Raw genomic sequence first — 18,424 nt, 5'->3', positions numbered from 1 at the left:
ACAAAAAAACAAATGAACTAAAAGGACTGATCAATGAGATAGTGTACTCCTCATGCAATAATAATCTAAAAAGGACTCTTGTTGTACTCAAAATTGAGCTATCACTAAAAAGTAGACTCTGTATCAATTATGACATTCATAGATTGTAGTAACATGTCTTTGCCGTGAAATCATTTACAAAGTAAACGACACTTTCATGCTCCTCTTCTTGTCTCGCTGTCTTTATCCTCTGTCCTTTCGTATTATCAACCACATCACCTCTTTCTAGCTATGTCGATTTTCAACGACCGCATTTGGTTACGTTGGTATTAGTATGAGACTCGTCCTCCATTTAGGCCTTGTTCTTTTGGACTTAGAAGTCACTCCCTATAAGTTCAGTTTAGATCATTTAAGTTCAGTTCAGAAAAGTTAAGATCCTATAAGTTCAGTTCGATAAGTTCAAAAAGATTAAGTCCAAAAGAACAAGGCCTTAATTCGAGTGCTTGAACTGAACCCTGAGAATGAAATGGCACGAACAATATGTAAATTCCAGGCCAAAAGCAGGGGTGAATACAGCAACAAACATATAAATTCAGACTTTCAGAGAACAGTGCAAAACCTCATAAGAGAGGTTTGTCATTTTTTTGGACTAACTAATAAAATTGATGGTGCAAGTACAAAGTATACTTTTTATGAAAAATTTCTATATGAATACATACAACAATGCAATAGAAGAGTAGGAAACCAAAAAAAAAAAAGTGTAAATGTGTAATATACAGTAAACTATTAAACATGCCGCCATGTGCAAATTACTCCGCTTTAAGGCATCATCACAAGTTCATAGCACAGCGCATTGGCTTCTCCATTCTTTAACTCATGACTCATGTACGACTTACAGGAGCTCTTCATCCCACGCCTGATACAGTGGCCATGGCTTCACCGATCAGCTGATGTGTTATTAAGTTAGTAGAATCCTCACAATGTCTCGGCACTGACAAAACTGCAAGACCGGCCATCCTAGTTTTCGACTCTTATAAAACCACTCCACTTCCTTCGCTATAGCGGCTACCATTGGAATCATCCTTTTCAAGGTCCCGGATGAGCTTTTCGATCTGTCTTCTATATACAGGCATGAAGTGATCTTTGATCATACTGTGTGAAAGCCTTAATTTACTGTACAACTCCCTCGGAGTGCGGAATATTCCGACTTCCAACTCTACTGACTCTCTCTCTTCACTATCGGTTGATGACACACTGCCTTCATCCTCCTGTTGAAGAGTCATAATGTGTATAATTTTTCCTGCCGGGTAAAATCTATGGACTTCCTTAACTTCAGTTGCTGAACCTTCTGGTTGTGTTGCTCCCACCTCTTGCAAGGCGGCTTCTTCCTCTTCTCTTATTTTCTTCTCCACGTCAGCCTGGTTCCCTTCGTCTAGATCATAAAGCTCATGCTCAAGTTGATGCCACAATTCGACTTCATTCGTGAGATCTTCGTTTCTATGATTCGGGGTTAGGACCTCTCCATCGGCAATATCAACCTCTAACTCATTTTGAAGATCTCTTGCATCTGAATAAGAACACCCAATCTCAGGGTTCCAGTCTGGTCCCATTGATGATTCTGGGAGCTCCAAAGAGTCAGATGATGCAATAAGTGCTTCGGAAGTTTCGGCATTGGTGGGTGAGGATTCAGAGGAATGTTCTAGCCCATCTGATGGAATAGTATTGCCATTACGTCGTGGGCCAATGCATGACCATGATGTGAGCATTTTAGGATGCCTCAATGCTGCATTGGCCATGCTCTGGGCTCTTCTCATGACAGCCTACAAATAACATAAAACATATTCACACGCTAATATAGAAGTGAAATTGACACGTAGATAGATGTTGAAAGCTAACCCAACAAAAGAAGAGCACGAGATGGATCGTTAACAGAAAGTTCCGTTTGTAACGAAAGCACATAAATTAAACATCGGGAATAATACAGAATACGACCAAAAGTTAATCGGCTTGTTAGAGTGAACTTTGAAGTGAAGATAGTAATTAATCTCCAAATGTACATATTCGATACCCCACAGAAAGCAGAATCTCAAGTTGTGGCCTATGAATCAGTCCTCCCAGCAATTACTTTGTGGAGAGTTGAATCTCACTCTTCCCAACAGCCTAACCTCTTGGCCAGTGGAAATTATATTGAATTTACAGCCTTCCTTTTTGACGGACGCCTACTTTCCAATATTCAGGCTGAAATTGCCACATATGCCTTTGGGACAAGTCGATTACCGCTAGGGGTTGCCATTTGCCAGTCTATGTTATCTTAACTCTCATGTTCATGGCCTTAACCATATGATCGATATCTGACAGGACTCTCAAGGATATAGGTATAAAAACCATTCCAATCTCTAAACCATTTCGACCTTTCCCAAACATCTCTCATTTCACTTGACAAACAAATCCTTAAATATTTAAATTTTATGTTTTTGGTTTTGAAGACGCGTCCTCAGCACGCATATTCTCATTTCGGAGTGCACCGGAAAAATTTAATTTTTGTGTCGAGTTCAGCTCTTGGATACGTACCCATATCCGAGTCCACAAACATAATTGGCACTGTGGCAGGGGGTGCGTCTATATGAAACGTTGTAAAAATTGGGTACTTGCTACTATAAGCCAAACAAGTAGAGGACGAAAATTACACAGATTCGGATACAATACCTGAGTGCCATTAGAAACAGGCCGGAGAACAGCACCAGCCCCAGCAACTTTTGCTTTAGCACTGGCGATTGATGGAAGACGAGACCCTAAAGCTGATGCAGATCGGTAAACGGTGCTCAGAATCCTTGTCTGCTCAATCTGATTCCTCAAATCATTTAACCAAGCAGACGCTGTTACCTGAAACCAAAATGGGAGTGAAGATTCAATCATGGGCATGATCTCAAAACATAGCGCACTTGTTAGATCAGGCACTCAAAGTAATATTCCTGTGTCCGTCAAGAAATTTCCGACTGTATTAATAGAAAAAGAAAAAAAATCAAGCACATAATAGTAATATTGATGGAAACATAAGTTGATGAAACATGTGGGATATCATAAAGACCACAAATCACGTATACAAGAAGAAACATTCCAAAGTTGGAAAGTTTATTCATGAACTACCCATATTGAAAACTATAAAGTTCATTCATGGCTTTAGTAATATCAGGAACAGACCTCCGCACGTAGATCATCTACTGATGCAGCTGAGAAGGTAGGGACTAAATCGGCTCCATTGATAATAGTAGTAATTACATCGATGCCTGACTCGGCCAGCTCCCATGTCATACAAGCAGCTAAATAAGGACTTCCAGTCAGTGAAAAAAATGTATGATGTACAAAACTACTTGATATTACAAGTTACAAATCTCATCTAAAACTGATCAATCCAACATATGTTCAAACTTAAGCGATAAGTATCTCAGATGCGAACCTGGAGCAAATGTAACACAAGAACTGGAGGATAGTTCCTTCTGTTCACGTAGTATATACGTCAGTAGAGATGCTGTGCCTCCGCCAAGAGAGTGCCCTACAATCTGCATCAAATATATGTCAATACATGAAATGACCAATATAACTCTAGCAGGAAAAGGAGTACAAGATAAAAAATAAAATAAAAAGAGAGACAAAGAGAAAGTAGTTACTAGTAAACGAAATGAAATGAAATGAAAGTATATATATTCAATATTTGTTAGTGTGTGCGCTATTGAGAAACGAAACAACCACCACTCCGGGAGGTTATGGCGACGTGGATGTGCAGCGCACAACAATGATACTTAACCGACTTCCAAGATATAAACTAATAACGGGAATATTTCAAAGGTAAAATGCTTAAACAGAGTGACTGATCTATAGAAATGCAATTGATTTAAACTTAGTAACAGGCTAACAGCTTCAGCTCTATCAATTCAAAAGCATACACTCGTGTTTCATAAAAAGACAATAATGAATTAGATGTAGTCCGGACACAGAGACACCCATCATGGGTTGAACATAAACCATATGGCATCAAAACTTGCATCACGAAATGAGTGAATAGTGAATGTAATTTAGTGTTGACCTTTAATCTATAATCAGGATGTTCACCAAGAGCTGTAATGAGACACGGTGTTGCTAGCTTAGCAATCCATCGAGCAGCTGCAAGCATTCCACAGTGAGCATATCCTAATACTAAATCGCTAACTCCTCCTTCATGTACAACAGAATGATGAAATGGTACGACTGCTCCAGTTACAGCTGTCAGTGTGTCCTTAATACTGTGGGTTCCCCGAATCAGCAACAAAAAACACTTCGTTTTGTGATCCACAAGAACAGTAAAAGCAGGCTTCAAAATCTGCCAAATAACAAAAGTAGGTTCAATTTGTAATTTGTTTTAACGCTGAATTCGATGATATTAATTGAGTACACATATTTGGACAGGCATAAAAGCAAATACAGATAGCGCAGTGAGCCCAAGGTAGCAAAAAAAGGAGCGCGTGAAAAAAAGATCTTGCACAGAATCTGTAATGAATCATCACTTACCCCAGCTTTGGGCTCCTGAAGGAGGACATCTTCGACACTAAAGCCAGTTTCCTCCAAGAATAATGGGAACGGCTTCTTTGAGAAATGCCAGCACAATGTTAATAAATTTAAAAGATATTTTAGCTCGGTTACTATTTCAGGTCCCTTCAACCGTAGACTGTCTTTTCCTCCAAATACATCTTGTACGCACAAATTTCCCTGAAAGGTGATTGTCAGAATACTACCCAGACAAAACATACACTGCCACATGCCCACATACATTATAAACAAACTAGATTGATCACTGAAACTGAAATATTAATTTACAGTACCCCCAACGTTTTAGTCGTTGATAAAACACTAGGGCCATCAACGGTAAGCTCAAAGTGAAGAGTAATGAACAACAATTAACACCCTTATAAAAAAAAGGCGCCCAAAACAATAAAAGAATAATTCATACTGATAATAGCTTTGCCTCAATCATTTACTTACCTTTGATTAAAATACCTCTCACAAAGAATAAATATGGTAAACAAATGATTGAAATGGAGGGGGTAATAGTAACAGGGCATAAGAGAAACTTCACATCCTGCTCTAAATCTTGTGCCGGAATATGAAGATCACAAAATGAAGTCTACCAATGAAATGGATGAGACATTAGGACCAATGTTATACACTTATACCTATGTCATTACTCTAAGATCAAACTATCAGACTGCTAGCAACAATGAAGCCCTATTTTTCAGTAAAATTTTACAGAATAACCAAAAAACCATTATTACTTTTTGAAACTAAAGCTACTCTACGAGAGATTTCCATCATTACTAAACAACACACTTAAGCCAACTTAGGATTGAGATTAAGCCAAAATGAATTCTGAAGTACATAACTACTTGTGTGCTCTAGAATCTGGATGATTCAATCTCCAAGATTAACAGCAAATAAAGCTCATAAATGAAAATTTTCCTCCACTTATCTCAACAAAAAAAACATAAAACATCCAAAAGTTACAAAACAATCTACGCTTACAAGTCATACAACCCTCACACACTACACCAATTGTTTAAATGGAGGAATTTGGAGGGAAGGGAGGGGGGGACAATTTCTCCTGTGTGGATAACAATTCGGTAAAGGTATCATTTCCTTCCTACAAGTCAAACCAAATTCTCCACATTAAAAAGATTTGGAAGGAAGACAACAAGGTTCTGTTCCCCCTCCCTCCCTTTCTTTCGGCTCCATCCCCTTTTATCCTACATTTTGAGAAGGAAAAAAAGCACTCCCTCCCTTCACAATGTCTACTTTGCTTTTACTCGTTCGCAATGCGCTACTCTTAACATAGTTTTTGACATTTTATATATTACATTTTAAGGAAGACTTAAAAATAAATGTAAATATTTAATAGTATATCATGAAGGGAAGTGAGTACTCTGTATGACCATATCAACTAGAGTTTTTATATACTTCTAGTCAAAGTTTTACAACTTCTACCCAAAAAGTGAGAGTGGAAATGGCTCTGAAGGGGAGGGAGTACTCTGTCTGACCATATCAAACAAATTCCATATTCTATGAATGTAGATATCTTTCCATCTAGAGTAACAGATATTCCAGCTCCGTCCCAACCATTTATTTACATTTGATTAAAATATCCCTCACAAGTCACAAACAAAAAAAGGTCAGATGAATGTGACAGAGGGAGTAGTAAACAAGTAAACAACAACCAAAATTTTGCAAATTGGCATAGTAAACCTTCGACCTAAAGGAGCCAATAGGCAACAGTTTATGTACTATTTAAGCTAGAGACTAGAGTAATCTCAATCATTTTTTTACATTTGATTAAAATATCCCTCTCCAACGATAAAAGTAAACAAATGAATGTGACGGAGTGAGTATCAACTATCAAGCAAGCAAGCAAGAACTAAATTTCGCAAATTAGCACAACAAACCATCAACCTAAAGTAACCAAGGAGGCAACAGGTTAGTCATATACCTGCCTCTTCAAGAGGAAACTAATCCCAAAAGCCAAATCACCAATAGGCCATTTCCCTAAAGTCTCAGAATACGTAAACCGAAGCGTCTCCGACAACGTAGAAATCGTCTCCAACCAAGTAGCCGGAGCTCGAATAAGCCGTGTAGAAACCCTATCAACTCCCACCAAACCATGACTACCATTACCACTACTACTAACACCGTCAACAACACCTCCATTAACATCATCATCATCAATTTCAGTAATACCAGACTGTAATTTCTTATTCAAAGTATAATATAATAACGCAGCTGCTCCTGCTGCTGTCGCCATCGTTGCTGTCGCCATTAATTTCCAATGATCTCTGTTAATCCAATTAAATCATCAAATTAGCAAGTAATTAAGTGATTAATACATCAATAATAATCAAATTAAAGCATATAGCTTCACCTGAACATAATTCAATAAATTAAACCCTAAAAACACGAAATATTCAATTAATTTAAATACTTTATAATTAAGAAAAGAGTGATAAACAAACCAGGAATAATATAAATATAAGGAAATCGAAAAGATCGGATAATTCTTCGCGAAGAAATCGGGGGTTTTAGTTAATTGATTGATCGAAGTAAAGTACGAAATTTTATTTTTATTTTTTCGTAGTATTTTTGTTGTTCTGGATTTAATTTATTTTACTCTTTTTTAAATGAATAAAAAATAAATAAACTGAAGGATGAGAATGGCACGTGTGGGTGATGTGTTTTATAGCCAAGATTTCATCTTGCTCGTAATTTTCTATGTAAAGACTCCAAATAGTACTCGATTCAAATTCGATACTAGAGTTAAATCCGTAGATGTCCACCAACTCAGTTAATGAAGTCCTAAAATGTCTATTTGCGATTTGAGATCAAACATAATACATTAAAAATGTTCATATAGCTTGTTTTACACACACAAAAAAACGATTTAAACCTAATATACATGTAGAAGACTGGATTTGAATTTTAATGTTTTGGAGCATATGGATTATGGTTGTATTTAGATTTGTTTGTTGTAAAGAGTACCCGTACATATGTATTTGAGTCTGCTTGGGAGTTTGAAAATTTTGGACTTTGACGGGTTTGTGACGAATTTGGATTTATGGTTTGAAAACGAATCTTAAAATCAGCTCGAAGCCTTAAACCATACCTAACAAAGAAATCATCAATATAACATTGAGACTTTCTTAGACCTTGTTATTTTGAACTTAATTTCAATTCGCTTCAGTTCAATTCAGCATTGTTCAGTTCAGTTTCATTCAATTCAGTTTAGTTCAACTCATTTATTCACAAATTAACTCTTACCTCAGTTCATTTCGGTTCAGTTCAGCTTCATTAAGTTCGGCTCTTTTCAACCGAAAAGAACATAGCCTTACTTCAATTCAGTTCAACTTCATTCAGCTTAATTCAGTTCCATTTAGTTCAGTTCAACTTCTTTTAACCTAATACAACAAGGCCTTATTATTAGGAGTAACTGTCTATACAAACTAATGTTGTAATGTAATTCATAATCACAAATTTCAATATACATTGTACTCCGTCCCAAATATACATTATTTGTGGTTATAATAACTCATAACACCACATTTTCTCTCTTACTTTCATTTGCATCCACATATCCCCATTCCACTAAATTCTACCTAAAATAATTATAATTATAATTAAATGTGAAAGAACTTAGTAAATAGGAGAAAATATTCCATATTTTAATTTAAGGTAAAGTAAAAATTATACCGTGATTATATGCACGCTTGCGATGGTAGGTTAGAACGATATTGTACAACTTTTTGATGACTTTCGATTCTTTATGAATGTTTAACATATCTATCACTTTCCATTCTCAACTCGCCTTTGATAATCTCGACTCGATTAATTAGCCCTAGTTGTTACACGAATTTGTCGAGAAGAATATAGGGCACATTTTGTTTTCCAGCTCGTTGCTAACCTCGTCTTCAATTCTCAGAATCTGTTGGACCTGCGACTATTTTTTTTTTTCTAAATTGGGCCTAACTAATTCAAGCTATTGGACCCTAAAGAAATACAACACCATTGATTCATATTTAGGCCTGTCAGCCTCTGTCATTATTGTTTATCCAAAAGGTGCCCATCAACTTTTCCATAAGACGATCTTACTTCAAGATGAGTCGAATAAAATTTGATCGATACTACTATCTTTTAGTGAGGATCGACTTATTTAAATATAGCAACTAGGTTTGTGACCCGTGAAATTCTCGGGTTTATCTGTTTTAGTTTTGATATTTTTATCGTATTGTTAATATTTGTTCGAGCAATTAGTCGTTGATCCATTTTAAAATATATAATTTTGAAATACATAGAAATTAGTTAGTTAATACCTTATTTATTTGACAACTTTTGTTTATTTTTTTAAATCGAATCCTGCAAGTGACAATGTGGTAGCTACTAATTTTGATAAACTTGACAACGGAGCAATGACAAAGACGACTCATTATATATACGTGTGTTTTACTCCGCAATATAATAAAGTGAGTTTTTTTAAATATTAAAAGTTGAAGCTATCTGTATATATTAAATTCCGTATGGAAAAATCTTCAATTATGCCTTATAAGGCTGTAAACTCAATACCTCAGTATAGTCATCTCCAAATTATTTTCAGACCTCTCCCTCCCATAGAAATATATTTGAAGTCTTATCACCACGTGCATCCTTCAAATATTATTTACATCCGAAAAAACATTTATTATATCGATAGAAAAATATTAGATACGATTCAACGGTATGGTCGTTATCTACTCCATGTATTACGAATTAAATTTTCATTTCAATTTCTCAATATTCTAAAAAACTATATTCCCTGAATACGAATTCCAAAAGGTTCGTAAAATTTTTTAAGTTCCTTATTACTATTTCAAGAATTTGATCCATCTCTTGTTATACTTATGTCCACAATCCTATATAAAATAAAAGGGATATTCTACAGTGTACCCCTGAGTTTTTCGCTTTGCTATGTTGTACCCTTCCTTTTTTTTTTTAATTCTACATTGTGCCCCTAAACTTCTTACTTATTTCTCTATCATAACCTCGTTTAACTCTTCATTAACTTTATCACTTTCAAATGATCGTACTTTGACCTTTATTCCGACTTATTAATTGTATATCACCATTCTATATGAGAAACATCACAAATCACTTTAATAAGCACCAACTACTATTAAAAACATTTGTTATAATTCATGACATGGTAATGGAGATTTTTTGAATTTTTAGTTAATTTCGTATACTATTTCTTGGGCTAATGAGTAATTCGGCGAACTAATAAGTTAATAAGTAGGTTATCGAGTAATTGGGATGATAAATAGATGATTTAGTAAGTCATTTAAGAAACTAAGTTAGCAAAGACAATAAATAAGGTCATGGTATAGACTAATGTATAGAGTTTAGGGGTACCCCATAGAATATAAAAAAAAGGAGAGGTACAACGTAGAAAACCGAAAACCACGAGGGTACACCGTAGAATATCCCAAAATAAAAATAGTATTAAAGACTATAAAATAATCTATTCCGGTTTTGAAAAAAAAAACACATAAACTTAAAAATATACGGATAGAATTTAGAAACCATACTATTTAATATTTATCTGAAGGTTCACTTTCGCTTCCTTTTAGTACATGCCTTGATAATAGTTCATATGAAATGAAAAAGAAAAATATATGTTAGAGATGATTATACTCATGTTTACTGATACGTGCATTTTATATAATCTTTTTAAGTCTCTTATGCACGTATTTCTATGCGATTCTCATGGTTCTATGCTACGAAATGCCCCGAATATTCTACTTTGGTTTGTTTTGCTTTATTCGCAGGAATGAACCTGAAAGTAGCGGAACCAAGCCTTTTATCGCCCGTTTTGCTTGCATTTAGAAGATGAGTGGATTTGGAGCAGAAATACTACTGTCTTAGGATGCGTGAAGGAGTCTCGGAAGCAAACCAAGTGAAGAAAATGAGCTGGTGCAATGGCAAGTCCTCGATCGAATGGTTTTCTGATCGATCGAGTGGTTTTGAGAGAAGAAGTCCTCGATCGAATGGAATTTTCTGTTCGATCGAGATGTGCATATTTAGAGTTCCTCGATCGAGTGGTCTGTTTACTCGATCGAGAGGTTTTGCCATGAATGTGTCGATCGAGCAGTTCTAAACTGTTCGATTGAGTAACTCGCTAATGGGCTCGGGTTTTTTAGTTTAATTTCGTATTCTAGGTTTAATAATTGTCTTTCCTATAAATAGGAAAGACGAGATGAGGCTTTATTAGCACTTCATACATTTCTTTTCCTTTTCTTACTGTTGAACACTGTTTTTCTCTCTATTTGCCGGATCTTAATCTGTAATCCTCTCTTTACTCTCTCTTTAATTTGCGATCCTTATTATTTCTTCATCTTTCGCTCTTGCCTTATTTACTAATTGTAATACTATGGTTTTATGAGTCTCTGGGTACTCTATCGAGTGGGCCTTACTCTGTCGAGTAAGGGTGTTTTGGTTTTTAAAACAGTATTCTGTCTGTAGGGTACTCGATCGAGTAAGTGGCACTCGATCGAGTAGCTCGGTTTACGGGTAATGTTTTGTCGGGTTTTGTTAATAACACGGATTAGTATATAAATCTTTCCGTCATCTTCATAATACACTTTTACAAACCTAATTACATTGGAAAAGAGATTCAAGTTACGTTCTTCGCATTCATCCGTGTTATTGACAAATCCCGGAGCTTGAGAGGTCGGATTTCATCGTTCTTTACATCCTTGTGATCCTTGCGTCGAGGGTAAGATCTACGTACCAATTTTATAGTTTTTAGTTAAGTTTGTTTAAACCCTAATTTGGGGGATTGGGGATTTGTGTTAGTTTTTGTATGGTTAGTGATTATGTGATGATGTGTTAGGAAGAGGATTCGTAGAAGAGGCTTTTTGATACAGCTGTTGAGATTGTCTGTGTGTCCAGGTAGGGTTTCCCTACTCAGTATTAGTCACATAATGCGTTGGTTGTTGGTTGTTATTGTTGTATAATATCATACTCGTATTATGACGGTTGTTGAAATTGGTTACTGTTGATGGTTGTGATTGATTGTATCTGTCTGTGTTCTTCGGGGTATGTCCCTGGCTGAGTGGAGTCACTTGCGGGAGTGGCTTCACGCCCATTATTCGCCTTCTGTGGAACCCGCCACAGAAGGGATGTGCACATTAATGGATTTGAGTTTATCGCTCTATGGTATGAGCGGGGCTTAGGTGGGAACGGTTGCGATCCCCCACTGACGGTGTGGAGTAACCTGTTGCGATGGGTACTCTGGCAGGAGTGTAGTCAGTGATGAGGAGTTGAATACGGAGTTTGGGTTATGTGACGATTGAGCTGTGTTGGTTTCTATCTTATTGTAATTATATAATTGTGTGATTAGTACTGACCCCGTCTTTGTTTTGAAAAACTGTGGTGATCCATTCGGGGATGGTGAGCAGTTGTTGAGCAGGTATGAGTCGAGACATATGGGCTAGCTGGGATGTGTCACCACGAGATGATAGTCTTCCGCTGTAGTTTTGAGTAGTTGTCAGACATTTTAATTAGTTGTTAGACTTTTGGTTTGAGAACATGTAACCTTATTTTATCAGTTGGTTTTGGATTGTAATCACTAAACTTTATACTTTTAAATGTTGTTTCTTTATTGTCTTTTGATTATCATTGCCTCGGGAAACCGAGATGGTGACATCTTTATACCTGAGTGGTCCTGGTAAGGCACTTGGAATATGGGGGTGTCATAAAGTGGTATCAGAGCGACGATCCTGAAACCTGTAACTAATGAATTTAATGAACATAGGGAGTCAATTAAATGAACCCGGGGTAAAAGTTGTAGGAGCTAATGCAAAGGCTTGGGAGACGTCCTAAAGTCGCGAACTCGCCCTGCAATTTTGAACCGGTCACATGGGGGGGGGGGGTATGTGTGTCAAGGTCGTATGTGTTGTCTTTGGTTTGTATGTGAATCTAACGGTATGTGTTGTGAATTGTTGAATGTTGGAAGTGGAGAATTGAAAGTACGGTTAAAAGAGAAGAGATATGTTTTATATGTGGACTGAATGAAGAAGCGTGTTGGGTGTTTATAATGTGGCATTTTGATAACATGAAGTAGTTTGTTTTGTGGATTATATGAGGAATTGTGTAGAATTGCATTCGTAGTTATAATTATAATGTTGAGATTGTAAAGCTTGCGTATTATGTTGGGGTAAGTGAGATAACATGCGGGTAGTGTATACGAGTCTGCATGACTCGATCGAGTGGGGGGCACTCGATCGAGTAGGTGAGGTGCTCGATCGAGTGGGTCTAACTCGATCGAGTAGATAGTTGACGTTTTTATGGTTAGAACCGTGTTTTTGGGTACTCGATCAAGTACATAGGGGCACTCGATCGAGTAGGGGCACTCGATCGAGTGGCTTGTCAGCTCGGTCAAGTATGTTAGAGATCAGAAGGTCTGTTTGGGGTCTGGAGTCGGGGCACTCGATCGAGTATGTTGGGCACTCGATCGAGTAGCCTCAACTCGATCGAGTAGGTTTTGGCACTCGATCGAGTCGGGTCTGGGCAGGCTGTTTTCGTGTTTTGGGTTATGGTATGTATGTTTATATCTATCTTTTCTTATATAGTTTCAAGATGCCGCCAAAGAAAACTGCCTTGTATGCGAGAGCTGAGAGCATGAACGTTGATGACATAGTTAAGATGTTGGAGCATCAAGATGCTCTTACGGAAGCGCTAAAGAGAGTGGGAAAGGATAAGGAGGTTGATCATTCTAAGATCAGTCTTTACATAGCGAGATTTAACCCGAAAGAGTATAAGGGGACCAGGGAGCCAATTCTTCTTGACAATTGGCATCGTGAGATGGAGAATATTCTGGAGTTGGTACATTGTCCGGATGAGATGAGGGTAGAACAAGCTGCGTTCTACTTGAGGGAGGCAGCAGGAGAGTGGTGGGATAAGGTAAAAGTGAGTGCTAGAGATATGTATGAGAAGCAGGAGCTGCCTACTATTCCTTGGGAAGAGTTTAGGAAAGCTATGAAGAGGGAGTTCGTGCCGGAGCATATGAGGAGTAAGTTGAGGGAGGATTTTAATGGGTTCAAGATGACCTCTGAGATGTCTGTGGCTGAGTATTACAAACAGTTTAATGAGAAGTCTAGGTATGCTGAGGATATGGGATTGAGTGAAGAGAACCTAGCTCTGAGATTTGAGAAGGGGTTGACCCCCAAGATAATGGATAAGTTACTCGTGGGAGTCCTTACTGATGTTAAGGAAGCTTATGAGAAGGCTGGGAGAGCTGAGAGGTTGGTATAGATGGCCCGAGAGAGAGGTGCTGAGAAAAGAAAGGCTGAGAGTGAGGGTGGTGGCCAATCTAACTACAAGAAGGGCAACCACACTCAGGCTAGAGCATATTCTTCTGGTTCAGGGTTTAGTGCTAGGGCTTCATACGGGCGTGGCCGTGGTAGCAGTGGTGGTAGTTGGGGTATGACCTGCTTTAACTGTGGCGGTGTAGGCCACAAGAGACATGAGTGCACCAGTGCGGTGAGCGGGGGTTACCAGAGGCCTTATATGGGAGGAGATGTAGGAGTCCGATTTGTTGGGACGACAGTGCTGAGGCAGTGGTTTTAGGACCAGAGATGGTACATGAGATGGTTGAGCAGATTAAGATGATCAGAGATAGGATGAGAGCAGCTCAGGATAGGCAGAAGAGTTATGCAGATCTACATCGCCAGGACATAGAGTTTCAGGTTGGGGACAAGGTTCTTTTGAAAGTGTCTCCTATGCGGGGGGTTATGAGATTTGGGAAGAAAGGCAAGTTAAGTCAGAAGTTCATAGGACCATATGAGATCCTAAACCGGGTTGGAGAGGTTGCTTATCGTTTGGCGTTACCGTCTTCTTTGGATAGGGTACATAATGTGTTTCATGTATCTCAGCTGCGCAAGTATGTGAGTGATCCATCACATGTGTTAGAGGCAGAGAACATAGAGCTAGATGAGTCATTGTCTTATCTTGAAGTGCCTAAGAAGATTCTTGACCGGAAGGTTAGGAAGACTAGGAGTGGTGAGACAGTTTTGCTTAAGATCCTTTGGTCTAATCATGAGGTTGAGGAAGCTACATGGGAGGCAGAGGAGGCTATGAGAGAGCGTTACCCTTTCCTTTTTGATCAGGTATGTATGGTTACGCGGACGTAACCTTGTTTCTTTTAGGAGGGTAGGAGATGATCGCAAAGAGTTTTTACACCTTTTTGTGTTGTGTCGGTATATTTAGTAGTGGTTTGGGTCGGTTGAGTTTGGTTGGTAGCATGTTTTTGTGTTGAGTTTTGTTTTGGTTGTTGTGTCGGGAGTATGGAGTATGTCTTTTCTTTGTTTTGGTTTGAACTTCGGGGACAAAGTTCTTTTTAAGGAGGGAAGACTGTAATACTACGGTTTTATGAGTCTCTGGGTACTCTATCGAGTGGGCCTTACTCTATCGAGTAAGAGTGTTTTGGTTTTTAAAACAGTATTCTGTCTGTAGGGTACTCGATCGAGTCGTCTGGGTACTCGATCGAGTAAGTGGCACTCGATAGAGTACGTCAGTTACTCGATCGAGTAGCTCGGTTTACGGGTAATGTTTTGTCGGGTATTGTTAATAACACGGATTAGTATATAAATCTTTCCGTCATCTTCATAAAAACACTTTTACAAACCTAATCACATTGGAAAAGAGATTCAAGTTACGTTCTTCGCATTCATCCGTGTTATTGACAAATCCCGGAGCTTGAGAGGTCGGATTTCATCGTTCTTTACATCCTGTGATCCTTGCGTCGAGAGTAAGATCTACGTACCAATTTTATAGTTTTTAGTTAAGTCTGTTTAAACCCTAATTTGGGAGATTGGGGATTTGTGTTAGTTTTTGTATGGTTAGTGATTATGTGATGATATGTTATGAGGAGGATTCGTAGAAGAGGCTTTTTGATACAGCTGTTGAGATCGTCTGCGTGTGTTGCATTCCAGGTAGGGTTTCCCTACTCAGTATTAGCCATATAATGCGTTGGTTGTTGGTTGTGATTGTTGTATAATATCATACTCGTATTGTGACGGTTGTTGGAATTGGTTACTGTTGATGGTTGTGATTGATTGTATCTGTCTGTGTTCTTCGGGGTGCGTCCCTGGCTGAGTGGAGTCACTTGCGGGAGTGGCTTCACGCCCATTATTCGCCTTCTGTGGAACCCGCCACAGAAGGGATGTGCACATTAATGGATTTGGGTTTATCGCTCTATGGTATGAGCGAGGCTTAGGTGGGAACGGCTGCGGTCCCCCACTGGCGGTGTGGAGTAACTTGTTGTGATGGGTACTCTGACAGGACTACACACTTTAGTGTGTAGTCAGTGATGAGGAGTTGAATACGGAGTTTGGATTATGTGACGATTGAGCTGTGTTGGTTTCTGTCTTATTGTAATTATATAATTGTGTGATTAGTATTGACCCCGTCTTTGTTTTGAAAAACTGTGGTGATCCATTCGGGGATGGTGAGCAGTTGTTGAGCAGGTATGAGTCGAGACATATGGGCTAGCTGGGATGTGTCACCACGAAATGATAGAGTCTTCCGCTGTAGTTTTGAGTAGTTGTCAGACATTTTAATTAGTTGTTAGACTTTTGGTTTGAGAACATGTAACCGTATTTTATCAGTTGGTTTTATATTGTAATCACTAAACTTTATACTTTTAAATGTTGTTTCTTTATTGTCTTTTGATTATCATTGCCTCGGGAAACCGAGATGGTGATATCTTTATACCTGAGTGGTCCTGGTAAGGCACTTGGAGTATGGGGGTGTCACACTAGTATGTTTAGCTAATTCTCCTGCTAGGATTTAAGGGATTCAATGAATTATTGTTAGTTGCTAATTAGGTTTATAGATCTTTCGTTGCTATCATGTCTTTGTTGTTAATCACTGCAATTAATTGTTATTAGCTGCTTGAATCGATGCATTTAGCTAATTTATTTGGTAAGTCTAAACCTAGATCGGAAGGTAGGAAGGGGCGAGATCTGCAGTGAACATTAGGATGCTTTAATGAGGGCGGAAGCTAAGCTAATAGTGTTTTAGGTTTAATTGAGACCGAAAAGAGATATTCGTGACCCCTTAGACCGATACACGCGACCGATCTGTGACCTTAGCTGCAATTATCTGACATTCATTGATGACCCGACAATCCTAGTTCTCTATCTTTATTGTTAATCCCTCTTATTCTTTTCTATTGCTTTAATCTCATTTAGTTTAGTTTAAACAACTCAAACCCTCATCTGATGACCTTAGGCAGACTGAATTGACAAGTAGATAGTGACCGCCTCCCTGTGGAGATTGACCCTACTTACCGCTGACTTCTGTTAGTAGTACTTAGGTATTTATTTTTGGTACTGAAACGACGGTATCAAATTTTGGCGCCGTTGCCGGGGAGGCAACTAATTTATTTACTTGTTTCTTTTTGTTTGTCTTTAGCCTCAAGGGATTTATTCCTTGAGGCAGTTCTCATCTTTTTCTCTAATGTTGTTTTGATAGGCCCTACAAGTCCTACGTAGACAGTTCTAGGTAAAAGATCGTCAAAGGAAAGGCTTGAGTACCTTTGATCTTCCACCTATGTTCCATCCTATGGCGCAGCGAGTGGTTTACTGTGAGAGATGTGGTACTGCTGGGCACAATGCCGTTATTTGCTTGGCGGGGAACGATGAAGTCTATGCGTTTAGGCAGCGTAGACAAGCTAGTCAACCCTTTGCAATTGTGCCGCCACATCCGCTTCATCAATGAGGCTATCAAATGCCTCCCTTTGTTTGGCCACCGCAACAACAAGCTCCTCATCTTGATAAACAGAAATAAGAGATTGCTGACCTGAAATCTTTGATTAAGACACTTGCACTTAAACTGCAAGAAGATGATAGATATAAGGAAGCTTAATTCAATGAGCTTGAGTCTGAAATAGCTCAGTTAGCTGCTGAGATGAACCTTAGGCACGCAGAGAAGGTATGCGTTACCTACACCGAGAGTAGTCTTTCCCATGAAGGACCCGAGCTGCCTATCGGTACTGATGATTTATACGACTCGGAATACGAAGATCTATATGAAAACGAAGCATTATTTGAAGATTTCTGCACTGTACAACAACAAAAACTCGGTCGAACTGGTTATAGCGTTCGATCGAGTGAAATATCTGAGGAAGTGTTCGATCGAGCAGAAACTACCACTCGATCGAACTGTCTTTATGAGGAAGGCCTCGATCGACAGATCATGTTGTTCGATCGAGTAATATTCGAGAGGAAAGCTTTCGATCGAGTACTATCTTTACTCGATCGACCATATTGGCCATGGAGAGCAATGAGACGTCACTTTGGTCCGTTTTGGATGACGATATGGACGAAGACAATGGTTATGGTTAATCCCCCATTTTCAAAGCCGAGCTGGATGCCTTGGAGGCTGCGATTTACGGGATAGAACCCACAAAGGAGGGTAACGAGAAGACAGCTGAGTCAGTGATTGTTCCTAGCACGGAAGAGGTATTATACCCTTTTGTCAATGATTCCGACGTTGGGAGAAACCGACCTGAGGTAGTTTCGATAATTTCATTATTATTGGTATTAATAGTACGCTATCTCATATGACTCCTACTTTTTTTTTTGATGCTCGACCCCCTCCCCGATGGATAAATAAGTTAATAATTTTTCACCATTTTTGTCATCAGAAATTCGTCAAGTTAAAACAGTACCTTAGATTATTTTTAATTGCTCCCGAGCTCCCTTATTCTTCACCTATGGTTAATTTGAGCTTTTATATTCCGCCCGTAGCTGGAGGGCAGAATTATTTTGTGGATAATTTTGGGAGCTGTCATAGGAAATTCGTTAGGCTTAAACGATTGTACATTTTATTTTCCTAT

At 38.5% G+C, this 18,424-nt stretch overlaps 1 protein-coding gene across 1 annotated transcript; it reads right to left on the bottom strand.

Moving 5' to 3' along the window:
* Window positions 1-577: 577 nt before the first annotated feature.
* Window positions 578-7,204, bottom strand: LOC141613598 (uncharacterized). The gene is made up of 8 exons (XM_074432343.1): window positions 7,011-7,204; window positions 6,491-6,833; window positions 4,525-4,722; window positions 4,064-4,336; window positions 3,437-3,539; window positions 3,181-3,299; window positions 2,686-2,862; window positions 578-1,799 (listed from the first exon to the last, which is right to left on the bottom strand). The coding sequence occupies exons 2-8, from the start codon at window positions 6,815-6,817 to the stop codon at window positions 1,011-1,013; spliced, it is 1,986 nt and encodes a 661-aa protein (XP_074288444.1). The 5' UTR covers window positions 6,818-6,833; window positions 7,011-7,204; the 3' UTR covers window positions 578-1,010.
* Window positions 7,205-18,424: the final 11,220 nt, after the last annotated feature.

Source organism: Silene latifolia, chromosome 1 (assembly GCF_048544455.1).
Source record: "Silene latifolia isolate original U9 population chromosome 1, ASM4854445v1, whole genome shotgun sequence".
In the NCBI taxonomy this organism is placed as follows: Eukaryota; Viridiplantae; Streptophyta; class Magnoliopsida; order Caryophyllales; family Caryophyllaceae; genus Silene; species Silene latifolia.
Note: the sequence above shows the minus strand (reverse complement) of the source record. Positions and strands in the feature narration are given on the sequence as shown.

What these genes read in the sequence shown, in the direction of transcription:
- LOC141613598 (XM_074432343.1), bottom strand. Translation starts at nt 6,817, where the DNA reads ATGGCGACAGCAACGATGGCGACAGCAGCAGGAGCAGCTGCGTTATTA. An exon ending in GTTTCCTCTTGAAGAGGCAG is followed by an intron (nt 4,723 to 6,490) that starts GTATATGACTAA and finishes ATCACCTTTCAG; the next exon opens with GGAAATTTGTGCGTACAAGA. An exon ending in TAGATGATCTACGTGCGGAG is followed by an intron (nt 2,863 to 3,180) that starts GTCTGTTCCTGA and finishes TTTTGGTTTCAG; the next exon opens with GTAACAGCGTCTGCTTGGTT.